Source organism: Rhinopithecus roxellana, chromosome 1 (assembly GCF_007565055.1).
Source record: "Rhinopithecus roxellana isolate Shanxi Qingling chromosome 1, ASM756505v1, whole genome shotgun sequence".
NCBI classification, from domain to species: domain Eukaryota; kingdom Metazoa; phylum Chordata; class Mammalia; order Primates; family Cercopithecidae; genus Rhinopithecus; species Rhinopithecus roxellana.
In genome coordinates this window covers 191,561,136-191,578,393 of record NC_044549.1, presented here as the reverse complement: position 1 = coordinate 191,578,393, position 17,258 = coordinate 191,561,136, and the positions used below count along the sequence as shown (strand labels likewise).

Here is a 17,258-nt window from a genome sequence, read left to right as displayed (position 1 = left end):
CCAGCTTTGAGGAGCCCCATCTCACACATGGCAGCCCCACAGAGTCACTCTGAACACGGTGCTTTTAAGGCACTTGTCTTCCATCTGGAATTGCTTCTTTAGATACTTGATGTGGGATGGAGGTCACGTTTTGTCGTGGTGGGAAAGAGGGGGATGGCAGCATTGTGTAGCTCCATTTTTTTCTTTGTCTTGATTAAAAACCAAAACCCTGGAATGACTATAGCAGTCTTCTTAATCAGATTTCACAAGAAAGGCTTGACTTCAGTACAGAGTCGGCGTCGTGTCGTGATCACACACCAGGTGGGCCCCCATGGGAGGCCCTAGAAGGGCCGCACAGCAGTGCCATTTGTGGCCACTTTGCTTTGAAATGCCTTCCTTGGCACAGTTGACTTCCTCCATCCCGCGGAGTTCCAAGGCCCTCCCACATTTCAAAAGCCCAGCGGCCCCAGCTTCTACTCCCTCCCCGTTCCTTAGCCTCACTCCTCCGTGATTGGCTTTGGGAGCTTTTGAACAGCAGCCCTTGCTCGATGAGAATGGTAATTACATACCAGTATGGTGCTTTCATGGGGACTGCTCATGCCTGTGGTGAAACTCGAGGCTACTGGAAAAATCAGGGTAAGCTGCTCTTTGGCAATACTTTTTTTTTTTTTTTTTGAAACGGAGTCTTGCTGTGTTGCCCAGGCTGGCATGCGGTAGCACGATCTCAGCTCACTGCAACCTCTGCCTCCCAGGTCCAAGCGATTCTCCTGCCTCATCCTCCCGAGAACCTGGGATTACAGGCAGGCACCACTGCACCTGGCTTTTACATTTTTAGTAGAGACAGAGTTTCACCCTGTTGGCCAGGCTGGTCTCAAACTCCTGACCTCAGGTGATCTGCCGGCCTCGGCTTCCCAAAGTGCTGGGATTACAGGCGTGAGCCACCATACCTGGCCTGGTGAGATGATATTTATTTATTATTTATTTATTTATTTATTTATTTATTGCCATCCTGATCTGTTGCTAGAGGCAATACATTCCTCATGAATGACAGCTCTAGGTGAAGGATAATAGAGACTAGAGGAGGAGGCTATACCAACAGAAAGATCAGAGCTGTCCCAAAAGCCTTCCGCTCATCTTCCGTGACTTTGGGCAGAAGACAAACTTTAGGCAGAGAACGATCCTGTGTTTCAACCTGATTTTTACTTGCCAACAGTCTGGATTGCAATACTAGAAACCCAGGTGAAGCAACAGCTGTTTATTAAGATGCTCCTGGTAAAAGTCCCTCATCGTCTAATTTTTTCTTTTTTAATACCCCTGCTGCTGCAAATTCTGCTACTGACAGGAAGCCAACCTGACCAAGCACATTCAGTATTACCTCCTTGTCTTGATGTCATTCTTACTGAGGCCAAATCCTCCCCTGAAATGTATGCCTGGGGTTCTAACAACACGAAGCTTAATTTTATTTTTCCTAATCTTTAAGTTCCATTTAGCATCTCTGAAAAGGCCACTGCTGGGTAGAAATGTCATCTTTCTCTCTCACTGCTGAAAGAAATCTTCTCACCTCTTCTCTGATACGCAGTATCACAAACTCTTAGAAACTCGATTGCAGTTTGATTTAGTAGCCGGTGTTCCCTCCCCCACCAGCGGGGGAGCATTGCTTCTTCCCACTTCCTGGTGGAAGTTCCTCAAAGACCGGAAGACCAGCTGTGATCCGAGCATCTAGCCCTGGACACAGATACCTCCTGGCGTTGTTTACAATAAGGGGCCACATGCAACTCTTCCAAGTTGAGCTCCAGTTCATTTCCTTGCAGGCGTAACTCTAGGACAGAGTGGCAGGTGCCCATCAAGACAGGAAACTGAGACATAGGTGAGATAATGAATCCTGTAGTTTACCATGGCACAGAGCCGAGTCTATAATCGTGTCCTCTGATTCCATGCTGGATCTGAAATAACATTCTTGTATTTAAAGTAAATTCAGTATTTTCAGTGTTTTTGGTTTTTTTTTTTTTTTTTGGTTTTTTTTTTGAGACAGAGTCTTGCTCTGTCACACAGGCTAGGGTGAAGTGGCGCAATCTTGGCTCACTGCAGCCTCCACCTCCTCAGTCCAAGCAATTCTCCTGCCTCAGCCTCCCAAGTAGCTGGGGCTACAGGTATGCGCCACCACACCTGCCTAATTTTTGTATTTTTAGTAGAGACGGGATTTCACCATGTTGGCCAGGCTGGTCTCGAACTCCTGACCTCAAGTGATCTGCCCACCTCAGCCTCCCAAAGTGCTGGGATTGCAGGCATGAGCCACCGTGCGCCCAGCCTGGTTCTAGACTGTTGGCTTTTAACTTCTGGCATCGAGGAGTGCCCCCGTCCCCCACAGGCTGCTCCCTCCTGATGTGTCACCATCCTCTGCCCACTGGAGGGGTCGTGTGTGAAGGACAGAGAAAAGAGGCCACACAGACATCCATGGATGTGAACAAAGCACCCTGAACGTGGGTGTCCTGGAAGGGTGAGGGCTTCACCGTTTCCTCCACCCTCTCAGCAGAAACTGCTTCTTGGCACGTCCTCGGGGCTCGGGAAAGGGAAAATTCTTCTCTACTTCAGAAGAGCATGAAGATTGATTACGGCGAACCCCACACCCACAAGACAACTGCTGTCTTAGTTTTCAGTCCACTTGGTTACACCTTGTTCTTCTCTCTCCTTTGGTAAGGAAAGTGGGCAATTTAATTGTTTTAAAAACAAGCTGAAAGGTTTCTGAAACTCTTTTTTTGTTTTTTTGAAGTCTCTCGAGTCTTTCCGTTTGCCAGGAATACTTGCTCTAAATCAATATGAAGTAGCTTGGTTTATAGAAGACGTTTCCCGCAAAGTGGAATTTTCCGTAAGTGGGCTGGTGGTGAATCTCACAGTAGTAAATCCAATTATTTTTATTTCGCAACCTAGTTTTATAAAGAGCATGAGTTAATCATGGTCTCTGCGAAGGACCACATCTGTCCACAGAGGTCTCTGATGGCTCCTGGGACACTCTAGTGAGGCTGAGTGGTTTGCATGGAGCTTAATTTTTATTTACTAGTGTAAACTTAATAAGCCGATGGGATACTCTTTTGTCAGGAATAGCAAAGAAAGCTGAGTTAATAGCACCCAAGATCTGACCAGGAGGAGGTTCTGAGAGATAGTGTAACAAAGTATTTCTTTCTGCCCTTTACCCCTAAACCTGGTGGTCCCGAACTTCCTTGGAGAAAAGTTGTTTTTTTTTTTTTTTTGAAATGGAGTTTCACTCTTGTCGCCCAGGCTGGAGTGCAGTGGCAGTCTTGGCTCACCGCAACCTCCGCCTCCCAGGTTCAAGCGATTCTCTTGCCTCAGCCTCCAGAGTAGCTGGAATTACAGGCACCCTCCACCACGTCCAGCTAATTTTTGTATTTTTAGTAGAGACGGGATTTCATCATGTTGGTCAGGCTGGTCTCGAACTCCTGACCTCAGGTGATTCACCCTCCTCGGCCTCCCAAAGTGCTGGGATTACAGGCGTGAGCCACAGCGCCTGGCAGAGAAAAGGTCTTAAAGGGAGAGTAACGTGAGGTACAAACACATTCACACACTGAGAGTTAGGGTGAATTCTGCCTCTTTTCTCCTCAAAGGTCCTGTATGAAATCATGTGTTCGTCGAAAGGTATTTGGCAACTGCTCTTGCTTTTACCTAATACAGGTACTTGCCAACTGGCAGTAGCTTCTATTCTCAAATTCATTTGTTCCCCGTCCCCGCCCATCCTGTGTTATTTTTTCTTGTACCTACTCACCAAAAATATTTCAGGCAGCAAAGTTGACTTGTAGCCCAGTTGGGTGGAATTTGGAAGACATTTTTCCGTAGAAATAATGGTGTGTGGCAACTCAGTTGGGTTCAGTTGAATCAGGATGTACAGAGACAAGAGCTCTGCCCTGCCCTGCAGCAGCGTGAAGTCTGATTTAACAGTGGGATTTATGCAGCAGTAAAGGGACACTGGAGGTACAGAGGGAGTCACAGGAGGCCATTGTGTTACAGGATTGTGGTGAATGCACCCGGGAACCCACCCATTGTGCCCAATGTGTATCAACTGAGTACAGCCACCCCCATGCTAACCCCACTCTCTGCAGCTCCAAAATGCTGGCTTTGGGCAAGCCTAAGGGATATCCTGAAGGCTGGACCTGCCGACTGGCTTGTGTAGGTCCCTTTCAATACCTCCAGGGAAGTGGGTTTCCCTACAGCCACTGACAGAGCCCCCAGGGACTTTGCCATGTCATTTGAGAGGATGTCCCTTCTGTCATGGCTGGGCCAGGAGAATAGGCCCTTTCCTGCTTTTTATGGAGGCTGGGGACCATCTTACACAAGCCATGGAGCCTTTCAGTGACTGCCTGTCTTTGTCAGTAGCTCTAAAAGCAAGAACTCAAAGCATCCCTCTTGCAGGAGACATGGGAGCACCAAGGAGTCATTATCAGGTTCCCGCATCACACTTGAATTCTGGTGCTTATGATTAGAAAAGAATACTATTTTTCCTTGACTACGAAGCTGTCGGTGTCTCCAGGCAGCATTGGCTAGGAGATGGAACTGTGGCTGCATAGTTCAGAGCCCTCTTCACTTTCCGAGGCCCCAGAGGGACTGTGCTCAGCACCTCCTGGGTGTGGAAGCTCGTTGGTCTTCTGCAAGTTTGTAAATTGAAAGCTGTGATTTTTTGGAATTACAACAGAGTTCTTGCCACGCAGCGTAAGTCTGGTAACATAATACTGGATGGTTTGGCTGGTTCTCAGGCAGGAAAACTGGCTCTGAAAAGATCAGAGTGAGAAGTGGTCTCTCTCAGGGCTATGTGCCTCACCACAGCTGAAACAGGAAAATGGGTGGGTGGGGCCTATGCCAGAAAGGCCAGGTGAATTCAGCAGGTTGGTGAAACAGTGCAGCCGACTGCCAATCACAGGAGGCGAGCAGGAGAGAAAACATCCTCTAGGATCTCCACAGTTTGGCCACCATATCAAATTGTCAGGAGGGTTTTGAAATTTGCCTGAGAATGTTATCTTTTCCACGAATTTCTGTGAAATGAAAAATAGCTATTTGAAGTGATCTTGGTGGGCTTTTTCAAACAATGTTTCAAAGGACCCTTGATTCCAGCAATCACAAGTGAAATTAGAATTTAGGCTATGGGTGTGTGTGCCATTATGCAATTTTAAAAATATTTCGTGTTGGTGGAAATGCTATTTCCAAATCGATTTGCTTTGTCTTGTTTGCTGGGTGACATGACACTTCTATCTTCACCCCCTGGGTTTGTTTCCAAGTGCAATTAAGACGGTCACCAGAAGACAAATAGTTTACCCTCCTCTCGTTGGCTAAAAAAATTTGTATTTTGTTGGTCGATATAACACAGATAAGACACACCACCAAAAAGTGCAAGAAATGTATGTTCTTGTTCAAATTCTTGACACAAATATGTACATTTCCATCACCAGTATTGTCATCCTGATATTTACTTGTTTATAATTTAGAACTTTTCCCCCATAACAACCATGGTGTTATCCAAAACAGAAATCTTATTTATTTATTTATTTATTATTTATTTTAGAGACAGGATCTCACTCTGTTACCCAGGCTGGAGTGCAATGGTGCAATCATAGCTCACTGCAACCTCCAACTCTGGGTTCAAGTGATTCTCCTGCCTTAGCCTCCCAGAATGCTGGATTATAGACATAAGCCACTACAGGTGGCCCAGGAATCTTTTCTTAACCATATGCTTTATGTCATAAACTTTACCATTTAAGCAGAGTCTCGTGTTCTAAAAATGTTTTAAGTGTAGTTAATCTGTGGCTTCAAGAATCTAAACATCTCGGCTGGGCATGGTGGCTCACGCCTGTAATCCCAGCACTTTGGGAGGCCAAGGCAGGTGGATCACCTGAGGTCAGGAGTTAGAGACCAGCTTGGCCAACATGAGGAAACCCCTTCTCTACTAAAAATACAAAAAGTCGTCAGGCATGGTGGCACACACCTGTAATCCCAGCTGCTCGGGAGACTGAGGCAGGAGAATTGCTGGGACCTGGGAGGCAGAGGTTGCAGTGAGTTGAGATCGTGCCATTGCACTCCAGCCTGGGTGACAGAATGAGATTCCTGCTCAAAGAAGAAGAAAGAAGAAAGAAGAAGAAGAAAAGAAAGAAGAAAGGAGAAGGAGAAGGAGAAGGAAGAAGAAGAAAGAAGAAGAATCTAAACATCTCAAGCAACCTCCAAGCATAAAAATTAGCCCCTTGCTTTTCCAGCCTGTACATGCCTTGCACAACGGCCCAGTATATTGACAGATTTGCCAGATTGAGGGTAAAATGTGTCCTGTGCCAGTTTCCCTTGATGTGTGGATTTCCAGAAAAAAACCATGTTCTTTATTCTTTCTTTTTCTGAACAATGGATCATGGCCAGTATGTTCCTCATTCTAACAGATGATGAAGACGAGGAGGAGGTTGTTCTTTTAAAGAATCCTGCCTCCCACCATCCACGATGCTGGAGAACTGTGAGCATAGGGCACTCAGGAAAACACAGAGTCCGCACTTCCTAGGCGGGAAGCCTGCTCTGCGGTGGCTGTGGCCTCGTGTTCCTGCTGTCTTCCTTGGCTAGGGCATCGGCCGGGTCTTTGCTCAGAGGCTGTGTAAGCAATCTGTTGGAGGCACCACAGCTTCCTTGTCTGTGCTCCTTTCTCATATATCTGTTGCTTTGGGCTTCTTTCTTTACCCCCTGTGTTTGTTTCCAAGCGCAATTAAGGTCACCAGAAGACAAATAGTTTACCCATCTCTGGTTGGTGCATTGGCTCACTCCTGTAATCCCAGCACTTTGGGAGGCCAAGGCGGGTGGATCACCAGGTCAGGAGTTCAAGACCACCCTGACCAACATGGTGAAACCCCCGTCTCTACTAAAAATACAAAAATCAGCTGGGTGTGGTGGCGCATGCCTGTAATCCCAGCTACTTGGAAGGCTGAGGCAGGAGAATGGCTTGAACCCGGGAGGTGGAGGTTGCAGTGAGCTGAGATCACGTCACTGCACTCCAGCCTGAATGGCAGAGTGAGACTCCGTCTCAAAATAATAATAATAATGTGTTTTGTTGGTTGATGTGACACAGATAAGACACAACACCATAAAGAATAAGAAATGTACGTTCTTGTTCAAGTTCTTGACACAAATATGTAAATCTCCATCCCCAATATTGTCATCCTGACATTTACTTGTTAATAATTTAAAACTTTTCCCCCATAACAACCACGCTGTTATCTAAAGCAGAAACCTTTTATTTTCGTTTATGTATTTATTTTAGAGATGAGGCCTCACTCTGTTGCCCAGACTGGAGTGCAGTGGCGTGATCATAGCTCACTGCAGCCTCCAACTCTGGGCACCTGGCATGGGGCATGAGGTTGTACCCTGAAGTTTGCCCTGAGCTCCCAGCACCTCTGTGCTGTTTGACATCTGGTTCTGTGGAGTGGCCAGGCCAGGCTGCTGCGCCATCTCGCTGAAGAGGTTTGCAGATTCTTGTGATCTGGAACCCAGTGCCTCCACCCCCAGCTTGGCTCTGCCCTCCCGGCACCCGCTGTCAGTTGTGCAGGAGGGGAAGCTGGTCCACCGTCGCTCTAGGAACCTTCTCTGCCTCATGGACACTTTCCATCAGGCCGCGAGGCCGGCCCTGGAGGGTCCTTGCAGATGTTGTTGCTTCTCACGCCTTCTGTGCTCGTTTGGCCACTGGGACCAGAGTGCCCGCTTGGGGAGGACATGCCTCCTACATCAGAAGGACTTTAACTGTGGTAAATGCACCCTTTTGTCAGTTCCCATACGACAAGAGTCTTGAGAAATATGCTCTTAGCAGTCACGGCAGAGTCCGCTATCACCCAGCCATCCAAGGGCGGCCCCTCCCAGGTGTGAGTTCCCTCTGTAGTTCTGTCTCTCATTTTGCTGCCGCGTTGAGGGTGAACAGAGTGAAGAAAGGATGTGCAGATTTATTTATTTTGCTCTTGTTTTGAAAAAATAAAAATCTGATAGGAAGTCTGGGGGAGTTGGAGACTAAAGCCAGTGTGGAGGATTATCTGTGGAGCGCATCCCGTGCTGCCATAAGCAGAGGCACTCGGCAGTGGTTTGTCTGCCTTCCTGTTCTTGCTCAGGAATATGTTTATTGTCAACAGGATGAAAGAGAGGATTTCTCTGTTCATTTTTCTACAAAAGAACTTTTCCTTTCCAAGCGTGTCCAACCCCCAGAGGACAGCTTTGAATGCGACCCAACACAAATTTGTAAATCTTCTTAAAACATTACGAGATTTTTTGGCAATTTTTGTTTTTTAGCTCATCAGCTATTATTAGTGTTAGTGTATTTTATGTGTGGCCCAAGACAATTCTTCTTCCATTGCGGCCCAGGGAAACGAAAAGATTAGACACCCATGTAAATCTCAACTGAAGATGCTCTCACCTTAGCAAACAGTATGTTTGAGTGAAAAGAGCTGGAACAAGGATCAGATTGAGCTGGTTTCAAATCTCAGCTCTTTCCTATCTAGCTGTGTGATGTGGGACAAGTTACTTAACCTCTCTGAGGCTCATTTTTCTGACCTATCAGGTACACATCATGATAGTTGTCAGAGTTCAAAGGATTGCAGTAGAAAACGTTTGTGAATGGCTCGCCCAAGACACTTAATGTAAGTGAAGTCTGTTCTGAAAGGAAGTTTGTGTAGATGCCACATTCCCACTGGGTAACATTGGCCAACTTAACTGACCTCTCATACCTCTGCATCCTCCCCTGTAATTTGGAAATAATAGTTATCATGCTACTAGCACTTCCCTTCAAGGATTGTTGGGGTGAGTGAGTTAATACATCATAAAAGAAGACCTAACTCAGCATCTAACAGGCACCTTCTCAGCTCTAGCTATTTTTCTCTATCCTTAAAAATTTTCGGGAAAGTCTGTGCTAAAGACACTGCCATCAAATGTGTTTGGGGGCAAAGGATATTTTACTCAGATTCATTGCTTCTTCTTGTATTTATCTACTCTTTGCACTAACATATACTGAGTGCCAGCTATGCCAGATGCGGCTTGTTGCCAGAATGGGTGGATAGCCAATGCTGGGTGATGGCCATAGGCCAGGAACAGGGAGTCAGGATCAGTATAGAACAAGCAAGCCCTAAGGCCAGGAACAGGGAGTCAGGATCAGTATAGAACAAGCCCCATGGCCAGGAACAGGGAGTCAGGATCAGTATAGAACAAGCCCCAAGGCCAGAAACAGGTAGTCAGATCAGTATAGAACAAGCCCCAAGCCAAGAACAGGGAGTCAGGATCAGTATAGAACAAGCCCCAAGGCCAGGAACAGGGAGTCAGGATCAGTACAGAACAAGCCCCAAGGCCAGGAACAGGGAGTCAGGATCAGTATAGAACAAGCCCCAAGGCCAGGAATAGGGAGTTAGGATCAGTACAGAGCAAGTCCAAGCCCCCAGCATGGATAACTCTTGATGAAGAGTGTTTTAGAACCAAGAATGCAAGGTTGAATTGCAGTTTTCCTGTTTCACAGATGAGATGGGAAAATGCAATGAGCATGCTGACACCCTCCCCAAACCCTGGAGAAGGAATTAGGAGCAGGCCTGAAGCAGGATTTTTGGAGAGTTGGCCTCAACTCTGAGCTCCATGGCACTGTCAGCTCCAGGAAGGCCCAGGGAGGGGCTTCATCTTTGCAACCCCACAGCACCCAGCAAGGCCCTACACAGAGGCCAGAAATGTTGCCTTGAGGTGACTTGAGGTGACGTCACAGACTCCAGACCCCAAAATGAGTATTTCTTTTTACGTCAGGCTGATCTGAGTTACAGTGCTTAGTACAGCACTGCCATAAAATAGCCATGTATTATGTGTTTGTTGACTGACTGAGTTCCATCAGTAATCTCGCATCACACACACACACGCACACACACACACACACACACACACACCTCTTCATTATGTTTTTATTTACATTCTTTAGATACTGTAGTGTCTTCGTATTTCTTCTGTTGAGTGCACAGACTCATTCCTATAATCCCAGCATTTCGGGAGGCTGATGTGGGAGGATTGCTTGAGGCCAGGAGTTCAAGACCAGGCTAGGCAATATCACGAGACTTCATCTCTTAAAAGACAAAAATTAGCCGGGCATGGTGGCATGCACCTGTGGTCCCAACTACTTAGGAGGCTGAGGTGGGAGATTTACTTGAGCCCAGGAAGGAGGTCAAGACTGCAGGGAGCCATGATTGTGCCACTGTACCCCAGCCTGGGCAACAGAGCAAGACCCTATCTTCCTTCCTTTAAAAAAAAAATGAGCAAATAAAATGGGTCATGTCTCTCTACTTAGTTTTTATACTCACTGAAAGTTCAGGCCAAATAGCAGACCCCCAAAAACTGTCTTCAGTCTGAGGCATGTAAATTGTCAGGCTGTGTCTTTTCTTTGTCTTTCCACAGCTCCTGAAGTCCTCGCCCAGAAACCTTACAGCAAAGCTGTTGACTGCTGGTCCATCGGGGTGATTGCCTATATCTTGTAAGTACCGCCTGCTGCCTTGGGTTCTTCCTCTACTGGCCATTTTTTGTTTATCTGGCAAAATATACATGAAACAGAATTTACCATTTTTAAGGGTACAGTTCAGGGCCATGTTTAAGGGTACAGTTCAGTGGCATTAAGTCCATTCACAGTGTTGCACAACAAACATTGCTGTTCACTTCCAGAACTTTTCCATCACCCCAAACTGAAACTGCACCCCTGACATAAAAACTTTTCCCTTCTCCCCTAGCCCCCGGGAACTTCTGCACTACTTTCTGTCTCTATGAACTCGACTCTTCTGGGGACCTCACATAAGTGGAATCACACAGTATCTGTCCTTTGATGTCAGGCATATTTCACATAGCAAAACATCTTCGAGGCCCATCCATAGTGTAGCATGGGTCAGAATTTCCCCTCATTTGAAAAGCTGAGTAATATTCCGTTGTGTGGTTAGACCATGTTTTGTTTATCCCCTTGGTCCATTGATAGACATTTGGATTGTTTCCACCTTTTGGCGTCATGAATAATGCTGCTGTGAACACAGGTGTAGAAATATCTGTTTGAATCCCTGCTTTCACTTCTTTGGGGTTTCTGTCTAGAAGTGGAATTGCTGGGCCATGTGGTAGTTCTACATTGAATTTTTGAGGAGCCACCGTACAGTTTTCTGTAGCAACAGCACCAGCAATTTACATTCCCAGCAGCAAACACAAGGGTTCCAGTTTTGCCACATCTGCACCAACGGTTGCCATTTTCCTTTTTTTTGGTTATAGCCCCCTAATGGGTGTGAGGTGGTGTCTCATTGGGGGTTACAATTTGCATATTTCTAATAGCTAATTAAGCCTCTTTTCATGTGCCACTTTGGCTTTTTAGTGGACACAAACCACTATGGAAATAGTACATCTCCCAAAGAAATCATGAGGAAAAAAATGCAATGAAAATCTCAATTTAGCCTTTAGATTTTTCATTTCTTCTCAGACGTCTTGTCTCCATCACCCAGGAAATGCAATTCTAGGCCATAGGCTTGTTGCAGTTATTTCAGGATCATCAGTTTTGTTGCTTATTTGTTTTGCTTAAGTCTACTGTAAAGTTATTTTTAAATTCCAATTTCTTTTAGAAGTTATACTTTCAAACACTTATTATGGAACATACTTTTAGGGTAGGCTTAGGCCAACTTGTTTCTGCAATTGCTAGGAAATTAATTTCCCCATTTCATCATCCCCAAGGAGGGGACATTTCCTTGCAGAAAGAGCCCCCTGCACACAGTGAAAGACTGCAGGGGATGGTGATTGGAGAAAGTTCTGGCAGTGTGTGGCATCATCTTCTCCTCCAGGAATGCTGGAAACATCCCTCCACCGCCACCACATTGGCTCTGGTGCAGTATCTGAGCAGCAGATGGCCTTTCTCCAGCATTCAAGTGGGCTGCATTTGTAGTTTAGTGTGAGTTTAGGTAACAGTGCCTATAGATTCTTGCCATTATCACAGGAGAATTTCATCCATTGTGATATACCTGGCCTAAAGGACTCTCCTTTATGGAAATTGGCAAAGGGCCAATTCATCTGAGCTTTAAAACTAACATATTGCACTTACAGAATGCTTTCCCTTTCAAAGGACATTGATCACCTTTTGCAGTTTTATCCTTTTGAGGTGTGTTTCACACCCTTTTGAGAATCTGATGAAAGTTGTGGATCCTATCCCCTAATAAGATCACATGTGCACGCACACACACGCACACACCACACACACACCACATGTTTAAATATGTGGTTTAAACAACAGATATTTATTTCTCACAGTCTGGAGGCTGGAAGTCCAAGATCAAGGTATCAACCAATTCATTTCCTGGTGAGGACTCTTTTCCTGACTTGCAGACAGCCACCTTCTTGCTATGGCCTCACATGCTATAGAGAAAGTACAGAAGAGCAAGCTCTCTGGTATCTTTCCTAAACCAGTCACTGGCAAAGAAAACAGGATCATGATGGTTGGCCAAGTGGAGCAGTTGACAGTGGGGAGAAGCCTTGAGTGAAAGCAGCGTTCTTCTAGGCAACTAACCATGTCTGCCATGGACCATAGGTAGGATGACGTTGGAAAGAGGGCCAGCATGGCTAAAGATAGTATCAAGACAGGACATCAGAAGGTGACATGCAAGAAGTAACCTAGTGCCAGAACAAAGAGAGACTGGGTAAAAGTTTGGATTTTAACCCAAGGGCATTGGGAAGGGTTTTGAGCAGTGTTCTGATCCAGTCTGATTCACATTCAAGTATTATTCCAGCCACTCCAAAGACAGCATTGGAAGGAAAATGTGGAAGGTGGAGATTGAGTGGGAAGCTCTGGGCAGAGGAGTGGTGAGAGGTGCTTCTCCTGGGGAGGCAGTGATTATGGAGAGAGTGGTGGAGAGATCTCAGATTTATTTTGGATGTGGAGGATGAAGGAGAGGGAGTCTTTAAGTCTCAATCCAAGGAGTTGGCTTAAATAACTTTGCTGATGGTTAAGAAAAAAGAGAGGAATGGAAGAGGAGCCGATTTAGGAGGGTGGGTGAGATCAGTAGTTTGGTTTTGGATATGTTAAGCTTGAGACCCTTGGGACATACCCACTGAGTAGTGTATGCACGTGTGGTGTTCAGGAAAGGTCTGGGATAGAGATACTGGCACGTACTTTGAGTATAATTTGACAAGTGGTACACCCAAACCCTTATGATTTCCATATACATTGCAGTATTTGCCAGGGTTCAAGTGTAGTATTAAGCAAACACATGCCATATTTCTTTGAGTATAAATTTGGTAAGTTTCCACTTGATGGTTTCCTGGTCACACTAGCTTTCCCGCAGAGACTCGTCCTAGGTCAATTTCATGACTGTGTCAGATTTCAAGATGGCAGCCTGGGCTTCTGTTTTTCCAGGTGCCTTCCAGAGCTCTGTGAGTCCCAAGGAGAGAATGAATGGACTCTTGGCATCTCAGTTGTGTTCTGTAAGATGTTCAGACTCATATGGGTGATAGGTCAAATCCTGGGTATGATTGAGAACATAACATGGCTGCACTTGGAGAACCACCAGCCTCAACTTTATTATCAGTAGATTAATCTCCTTACAAATTCATCTTTTCTCACCATACAGATGGATGGTACTCTGTTGAGAGGCATCGGGTCTGTATCATCTTTCCATGTTTTACCCTTTGCACGGTGCCTGGAATAGAGAAGGCAATCAATATATGCTGGTTGTTGACACTAAGAATGATAAGTTTGAGGCTGGGGGTCTGATGTACAGGGAGGCCCATGCACAGCTATGGTAGGGCACAGAATGCAGTGGTCAGTGAGGACAGGGAAAAGCACCATCAAGGTGGGTCTAGAAGGTTGGATAAGCAGAGAGATAAGAACATCAGACAGGACGGGGAGGGAGGCGAGGACCGGAGCAAAGTGCTGCGGCCTGCATGAGGGTTCATGAAGCTATCCTCTGACCATGCCTGGTCTCCCATTCCCATTTAAAGACTTATGCATCAGGCCACTGAGCGGTCCATGACCAACAGGCAGCATGCCAGGGAGGCCGCCTCCCCTGGGGAAGGCACGGAGCACCTCATTCTTCCCAGCTGCTGTAATGGAAAAGAGGTCAGCCCCTGCAGTGTTTTGGAGTGTAACACTCTTATTTTTGTTTGATAAACCTGTCACGCTGAGATATCAGACTGCAGCCAAAGTGGCCGTGACAGGCCACGGCACCAAGTTTTCTCCTCTTGCACCCTATGTAAACATTCGTCCTTTTTGCTGGTGTGTGCACTTGATAAATTGGCCCTCTTTTGGTCTCCATTTATCTACTATTCATCATTTGGAAGGAGAAATATTTTTTCCTACCAAGAACACTCAGTTTTAAAAACCCATGTGATGGGTTCTTATCCTGCCAGGAATCTTGCTTTGGGGATTAGGACTTGCAAAAAGCATCTTTGCTCAAATAGCTTATGTTGCTGGGAAGGACTGAGGATGGCGTGGGTTGGGCTTTGTGATAAGCGTGTTGGTGTCCAGTGTGATGGACTTGGCTCAGCCAAGATAGCATAAGGTCCAAGGCACAAATTTCCTCAATCAAGATGAACCTCAGCATCCACAGGTCAATCTTGATTTTGTGATAATGTGCAGCCCGCCTTTCTTCTCAGAACTTGAAGAATACTCATTTTCTAATGATTATTTAATGATCACTTGCCTGAATTATGCTCAAGGATGCTGCGTATTGTGAGGGGACACCGTGAATGTGGGCTGACAGCGGAGAAGGATCCTAAAGAGATTCCCACTCCCAAATTGGAACAGGCATTTCAGAGGCACAGGAGCAGGCTGGACAGGTGGGCTGAACTTGGCCATGGGTGGGGAGACCTCAGACCTCTCTGCCTAGAAGATACTCTAGGCAAAACCCTGATGGTACCCCGCTTTCTTTAGTGGGCCTCTACATCGTTCACTTTTTAAAATTTGCTCACATAAATGTCGATTTGCCTGTACATGCAGCTGAATTAGCTTTGGAAGAAAGGAACAGGGAAGGCCTAGTCTGTATGCTTATATGCTTATATCCGTGTTCTGAAACAAAAGATGATCCTCGCCAACGCAGTTCCCATCCCTTTGAGCAATTGACAGCTGACTCTTGATGGAATACATATGTTCCAAGGAGAACTTGAACCCAAGCATCCCCCGAAGAGAATGCAGCGTGGTCACAGAGCACCAGCCCCAAGCCCTGGGGGGTCATGATGGCTGTTACTTCTATCAGTATGAGGAGTGCTGACTTTAGTAGGGACTGTTCACTGACGTGGCCAGCGGGCAACAGTCACCTGGTTATATTCATGAGCTTTGTGAGGTGGGGCACGGTGCCCCATTCCGGCCACTGTGGGCCCACGGTCTGGATTTTGGCTTTAGAAATTTGGAAACTCAGTTTGATCTGTTTGTTCATCTTGTTCAGACATCTTTGTGAATTGATTCACAATAAGTAGACTCAGGAAAAAAAAAAAAAAAAAGACTGGACTGTCCATTGACTAAATCATAATGCAGTTTGTGCTTCACAAGGTAATTGGATATGCGTGTCAACAAACAAACATGTTCTCTCCCCTATAGGAAACGCTCCATGAGAAATCAAATGAAAAGCAGAAGTTTTCTTTCTTTTGGAACAGGGTATCAGAGCAGTGGAGGCGGGTGGCCTTAGATATGTTCATGAAGCCTGTGCTGGTCTCCAGGCCACTTTCTCCACAGAAGGATGATTCTGCTGAGAAGCTCTTTCTATTGGCTGGTTGGCACAGATGACCAGTTCCGTTTTTTTTTTTTTTTTTTTTTTTCCTTTTAGAGACAGGGTCTTGCTTTGTCACCCAGGCTGGAGTGCAGTGGCGCAATCATAGCTCACTGCAGCCTTGACCTCCTGGGCTCAAGTCATGTTCCCACCTCAGCCTCAGAGAAGCTGGGACCATAGGAGTGTGCTATTATGCCCAGCTAATTAAAAACAAAACAAAACAGAGAGACAGGGTCTCACTATGTTGCCCAGGCTAGTCTTGAACTCCTGGCCTCAAATAATCCTCCCAAAGTGCTGGCATTACAGGTATGAGCCACCGTGCCCAGCCCCTACTGACCAGTTCTTCTGACCCCTCCTTTCTTCTGCTTTAAAGACCAGCCACCGGCCACCCACCCTTTCCCATGATCACTCCCCCATCGTTGTTTGATTTCAGCAGGCATCGATTGTTTGTTATGATTCCCAGTTGACTGATTTTAGTTCATGGATTGCATTTCGGTTTGGCTGCTTTCCAAGGGTTTTCAGAAAGGACCTCGTCTCCCCATCATGTTCTCTGCCAAGTATATCCTGGGGATGGCTAAATGCCACCTGTGGGTTGTGAGTCCCTGCAGCTTTAGTTGGAGACAGAAGTTGGGCATATTTCAGCTTTGTTAAGCTGAGGCAAGGGACTTGAGTCATTGTCTGCGATAATTGGTTTACTCTACCTCTAACCCCTCAAAATACTCTGGTGTCAAAGAGCAGGTGCAGGAGGCTCACAACAGTGACGGGGGAAACTTCACAAGCAGTGCAGTTGAGGGGAATCAGGCTTTTAGATGGTGAGGAGAGCAGCTCCCTGCCAGTGACCTCAGGCTGTGTGCAATGCACCAACTTCTGTGGTTTTGCCTTCAAAGGCCGTGAGGTAGAGAGGACACCACAGAGCGAGAGGTCGGAAGGTCGTGACTCATGGCCATCACTTTTGTGCCCTGAATGGCGTGGCTTCACGCCAGATGGAGAAACATTTTACTTCCTGTGCTCTCTTGTTTTCATCTTAGCCCCATCTCCTAGAAGCTGTCATTTACATAGCAGCTAAATGCTTTGGGATATTTAGCCTGAAGAATGGAAGGCAGGAGATTGACATCCATTCACTTAACTCACATTTATCGAGCTGAAAATGTGTCAGGCAGGGTGATGGGGATGCGGAGATGGATTTATCACCGGCCTGGCCTAGGAGGCACTTACTGTCTGCTGGAGGTGATAGACAGTAAACAGATAAATTACAGTCTAGTCTTACCAGCTGTCTGAAATGGGAGGGAGGTGGTGGGCAGCTCCCAGAACAGAGCTGGGACTCTGCTCTGGCCTGAGGAAGCCTTCCCAGACAGGTGACAGCGACCTGGGTTTGGAAAGATGGGTGAGAATCTGCCAGGAGAGAGGTAGTCCAGGCCGAGGGAAGGGCTCTGTCTTGAGTATCTGCCTAGAGAGATTGATGGTTCTATCCTCTCGAGACCCAGTTATCTGAAAATAAAAAGTGCTGTTTGTGTATGAGAAAAGAGGTGC

General features: G+C 46.3%; 1 protein-coding gene across 5 annotated transcripts in view; it reads left to right on the top strand.

The window, feature by feature from the left end:
• The window catches only part of CAMK1D (calcium/calmodulin dependent protein kinase ID), a 183,577-nt gene that overhangs the window by 127,085 nt on the left and 39,234 nt on the right, over positions 1-17,258 (top strand). For all 5 annotated transcript variants that reach the window (XM_030934918.1, XM_030934924.1, XM_030934926.1 and 2 more), the window contains one exon: positions 10,411-10,486. In XM_030934918.1, the coding sequence (XP_030790778.1) occupies positions 10,411-10,486 (76 nt within the window). The remainder of the gene's footprint in view (positions 1-10,410; positions 10,487-17,258) is intronic.